Genomic DNA, 4,452 nt, shown 5'->3' with positions numbered 1-4,452 from the left:
GTCCTTTAATTCCTGCCCGTCCAGGGCTTACCTGAGGGGCTCCTCGGGCCCCCCAGCTCACTGCAGAGGCCGCTCTGGCCCCGACCACCAAGCTGCTGCGTGACCACTGCCAGCCACCCGGGGAGCCTGGAGCTTGGGGGTGCAGGGCCCTCGGGGTGGGGCCCTTGGGGGTGCAGGGCCCTCAGGGGTGGGGCACTCGGGTTGGGGCCCTTGGGGGTGCAGGGCCCTCAGGGTCAGGCCCTTGGGGTACGGGGCCCTTGGGGCGGGGCACTTGGGGTGGGGCCCTCGGGGGTGCGGGGTCCTCGGGGTGGGGCCCTTGGGGGTGTGGGGCCCTCGGGGTGCTGGCCTGGTTTCTCAGCCTCTGCCTCCTGTCGGGTCTCTTGGACGTGCCCCTGACCACAGGAAGATGCCGGAGAAGTGCTCAGCCCCTTCTGAGCCAGGCGGGTGGGCAGCCTGGGTGGGAGCACCAAGGACCCGTTCTGGGGCACTTTCTCCCATCTGAAGGGAGGGACGGCACGGTCACTGCCGAGGTCGCCCGCCCACCTCCAGCCTTGGGCATGTGTGAGGCGTGTCGCCCCCCACCGCATCACCCGAGATCGCCCCTGGGCCCCCTCACAGCGGTGCCCGGGCCCCATGGCCGCGTGCCAGCGGGGTGTGTCCGCCCTGCCCTCCCGGCCTCGGGTCAGCTCAGGAGCAGTGTCCAGTCGTCCCTGCCCTCCCACCCGGGGCTCGGCCAATGCCCCCTCGGCTGGGAGTGCCGCGGTGGCCGTAGAGGGTGTGGGTGAGGGAGCTGGAGCCCCGAGCCTAGCAGGGCCGCCTGCCGGGCCCCTGGGACGTGCTGCCGGGGCCACAAGCACTGACCGTTCGCCTCGACGGGGCGCCTCTGCTAAAGATGGCGTGGATTCCCGGCAGGGTTTTTTTCCATTAAAAAATAAGGTCAGTGTGAGACGTCCACAGAGGGGCGGATGCCGGCTTCCTCTCGGTTCTCAGCGGCTCGGGCCTCGGTGTCACCTCGGGATTCAAGGGCCTCGGCGATGGTCTCGCCAGCACCCCCAGGCCGAGTGGGACGAAGGTGGAGGCGGAGGTGAAGCGCGTTTGACGGGGAGGCCCCGGGGATCCGGCTGCAGCCTCGGCTCGTGCCCCCGTCCCGGAGAGCAGGAAGGGGACACGGGGCAGTGGGACGGTCCCAGGCAGAATGGGAAGTGTGGGTTCCCCCTAACTGAGAGGATTAGAAAGCAGCCCCCTCACAACAGAGCCTGCCTCTTTCTGTGTCCCCTTCCTGGACTGGCCAGCAAAGTGGGCTCCCCAAAATGGAAAGGGGGTCCTTGGGGACACGGCACCATTTTCTCAGGGGCAAGAGCCACCTGTGTGGTTTGAGGCTGTCCGAGCGTGGTCGCCCCCCCATCCCCCACAGCAGACCACGAGGAGGGCAGGGGAAGGGGCTGCGGGCCTCACCCGGGGACAGTGGGCGGCTGGCGCTGTTGCAGCCGAGCTCAGAGCCTGCGCCGGCGCTGACCACACCTCCGGAGTTGGCTTGCGGCTCTCCTTGAAGGACGAACGTCGAGGTGGCTCCCCGGGGGGGGGGTGGGGGCGGCAGTGACAGAGCAGCTGGGTGGGCCCGAGGGCCATGGCTGTCCGTTCCCTGTCCTCCGCGGGCACTGCCTGCTCTCCTGCCACCCGCCGTGGGGACAGGCGGACGAGGGAGGAGGTTTGTCCGGTGGCCCCTGCTCCCCTCCACTCGGGACCTGGCCGGATCTCGGCGGGGTCTTGGCGCAGCACGGAGGGCCGCGGGGCCGCAGGTGGGCAGGTTGCCCTCGGCTCCAGCTCAGCCAGGTCCCAGGAGCTCCTCTGAACGAGGGAGGGACTTGTGTCAGGTCCCATCACCTCCCGTGGGCTGGAGTTTAGGAGACTGTCGGGTGGATAGAAACCCTTGAATCCGCATTGGAGTAACAGCGAGAGCCGCAGACCGTGCTGGCAGCACCCGGAACCCACGTCAGCCTCTCCGTGTGTGTGCTGTGCCAGGCCCCGCAGGACCATCACGAGCCTGTTCCCAGCTGCCCGGCCCTGGCGGTGGGACCCTGTGCAGGCACTGGTGAGGGGCAGCAGGCACTGGTGAGGGGCAGCGGATGCTGGTGAGGGGCAGCCATGTCGAGGCACAGTCTCAGAGGCCGTCGGAAAAGCACTTCCAGGGCCGTGGCAGGTCCCAGACCCCAGGAGGCTCGGCCCTGGTGCCCCAGCAAGCGTCTGCCGCGCTCACACCAAGCTCACCGTGCCCTGGACGCTGACCCCTTGGCCTGCTGTGGCCACGACTGGGGCCACAGGGACACCGAGGAAGCCCCCAGCTACAGGCAGGGGCGGGGCTGGGGTCTGCGGCCGGCTGGCCCCGGGCAGGGTCCAGGGCGCCCTCGGGGAGGGGGTGCTCTGGGTCTGAGGCAGGGTCCTGGGCTTTCCCCGGCGGGGCCCTCTGCAGGCCACAGGGGCCTCGGAACGGGGGTGGGGTCAGTGCGGCACAGCAGTCAGGGGCCCCAGGCTGGGGTGGGGTGGAGGGTCGCCTCTGCTGCAGGTGGGACGGACACAGCATCCCAAGCCGGGCTGGACGCACAGGTCCTGGGAGCCAGGGGACCTCTCCGGCCCAGCTCGATCCCAGTGGGCACCTCCGGGTCCCACCAGCAGAGGGTCCCGGAGAACAGCCTGCAGTGGCCGCAGGGGACCAGGGGCTGGGCCTGGCCTGGGCCAGCTCAGGGGGTTGGGCTGGGGGGTCTGGGCATCCCCTGGGCTGAAGTAGGGGGGCTCTTTGTGGCCACGGCCTGGACGATTGACAGCCGATCCCTCTTCCTCCCCTGGGGGAGGAAGGAAGTCGGGCCTGCTTTCCGGGAATGCAGGTGACCCCGAGACGCAGCCTTGCCTGCCTGCTGCCCTGGGCCTGTTCTGGCCTCGGTGTCCCCTCCCTGTGTTCCTGGTGGGCTGGGCGAGGTCCCACGGGGTGGCCCCTGGGGGCCCCTGGAACAGGCTTGCTCTCTGCAGCGTTCTCCATCTGATTCTGGAGACTCGCATCTGCCTGCAGACGCTTTGGCTTTTGGATCGGATGCGCCACAGGTTCCCTCTCTGTGCTTTGCAGGTGGGCCTGCCAACCGTCCAAGCCTCGGTTTCCCCATGTAAATGTGGCGTGATGACCAGGACCTCCGGGCACCGTGCAGGGGAGGAAGAGGTCAGCATGGGGCTGGAAAGTAGCCAGGTCCACAGTCTAGGGACCCATCTGGGGACGGCCGGGGCCCAGGGACCGCCGGCCAGGACAGCCGAGGGCAGTGGGCCTGCCTCTCCTTCCCTTCAGACCTCATGGCCAGGGATGGGCAGCCCCACACCAGCCCCAGCACCGGTGCACCGTCCCTCTGACCCACCTGGGTCAGCCCTGACAGCGCATCCTCGGGGAGGACTCAAACCCGCCAGTGTCCATTTCTAAGGTTTCCCACCAAAGGGGCTCTTGGCCACGGATTCTCCTGGCTCAGAAGAGTGGGAAGGGTGACCTGGGTGTCACTGGCTTGACATGGACACGCCTTCCTGTGCTCGGGAGCAAGGGCAGTGGGTGCCGAGCGTGGCGTCCTGCCCGGGGGCCGTGCCGCTCGGTGGCCTTCCCTGTGCTGCCGGAGAGGCGGGGGCAGTGGCTCAGACCCCACGCTTTCCCCGGAACCCCCACCTTCCACGTGGGCTCAGCTTCTTCCAAAGGACCTGGGGCTCTGCCTGTGGAGGGACACCAGCTCCCCAAACCCTCCTGCCGCCCCCACCCCTGGGCCAAACCTGATGCCCAGCTGGCGTGGAGACACCGGCTGGGTTTCCCGAGAGCTCCCGGGGGAAGGCCGGGTGATGGCTCATCTCACAGCCCCGGAGGAAACAAAGCCCGACAAGCTCCAGAAGCCCGAGCTGGTCCTGCCGAGGTGCTGGCGCGTTTGCAGCGGGGGCGCCTGGTTTCACCGGCCCCTGGGCCAAGCCTGGAGAGAGCGGGGTCCCCCGGCCGCGGGGCAGGGCAGGGGTGTGCACGGACGCGCGGGGGAGTCACCTGCGGGGGGCCGGCGCCCTGCTCCCCGCGCTCCCAAGTTCAGGGGGCGCTTCCTCCAGGGGAGGCCAGGGTGCGGCGCTGGAGGAGGGGTCGCAGCCGGAGCGCCCGCACCTCCCAGAAGATGAGCGCGGGGGGCGCGCCCGCGGCTGGTGGGAGGGCGGACCCTCGGGGGGGGGCGGGGCCTCGGGGGGGCGGGGCCTCGGAAGGCGGCGCTGCGATGGGCGGGGCCTCGGCGGAGGCGGGGTGGGCGGGGAATCTGGGGCCCCGGGGCGGGAGACAACGGTGGGCGTGGTCTAGTAGTGGGCGTGGCCTCGTCTGGGTGGGCGGGGCCTCAGGGAAGGCGGGGCTCGGCGGGGTTGGCGGGACAGCGGTGGGCGGGGCATCGGCGGGGCGGGGGT

At 70.1% G+C, this 4,452-nt stretch overlaps 1 protein-coding gene across 2 annotated transcripts; it reads right to left on the bottom strand.

The window, feature by feature from the left end:
* Nucleotides 1-344: 344 nt before the first annotated feature.
* Nucleotides 345-4,155, bottom strand: LOC119504999 (NAC-alpha domain-containing protein 1-like). Of its 2 annotated transcripts, none has more exons than XM_037797661.1 (4): nucleotides 3,796-4,155; nucleotides 1,456-3,638; nucleotides 862-1,219; nucleotides 345-453 (listed from the first exon to the last, which is right to left on the bottom strand). In XM_037797661.1, the coding sequence occupies exons 2-3, from the start codon at nucleotides 2,035-2,037 to the stop codon at nucleotides 938-940; spliced, it is 864 nt and encodes a 287-aa protein (XP_037653589.1). In that variant the 5' UTR covers nucleotides 2,038-3,638; nucleotides 3,796-4,155; the 3' UTR covers nucleotides 345-453; nucleotides 862-937. The 2 variants fall into 2 exon arrangements, with proteins under 2 accessions (XP_037653589.1, XP_037653590.1); XM_037797662.1 differs by having other exon boundaries at nucleotides 1,456-1,848.
* Nucleotides 4,156-4,452: the final 297 nt, after the last annotated feature.

The sequence above is a fragment of the Choloepus didactylus genome, chromosome 10 (assembly GCF_015220235.1).
Source record: "Choloepus didactylus isolate mChoDid1 chromosome 10, mChoDid1.pri, whole genome shotgun sequence".
Taxonomy (NCBI): domain Eukaryota; kingdom Metazoa; phylum Chordata; class Mammalia; order Pilosa; family Megalonychidae; genus Choloepus; species Choloepus didactylus.
Note: the sequence above shows the minus strand (reverse complement) of the source record. Positions and strands in the feature narration are given on the sequence as shown.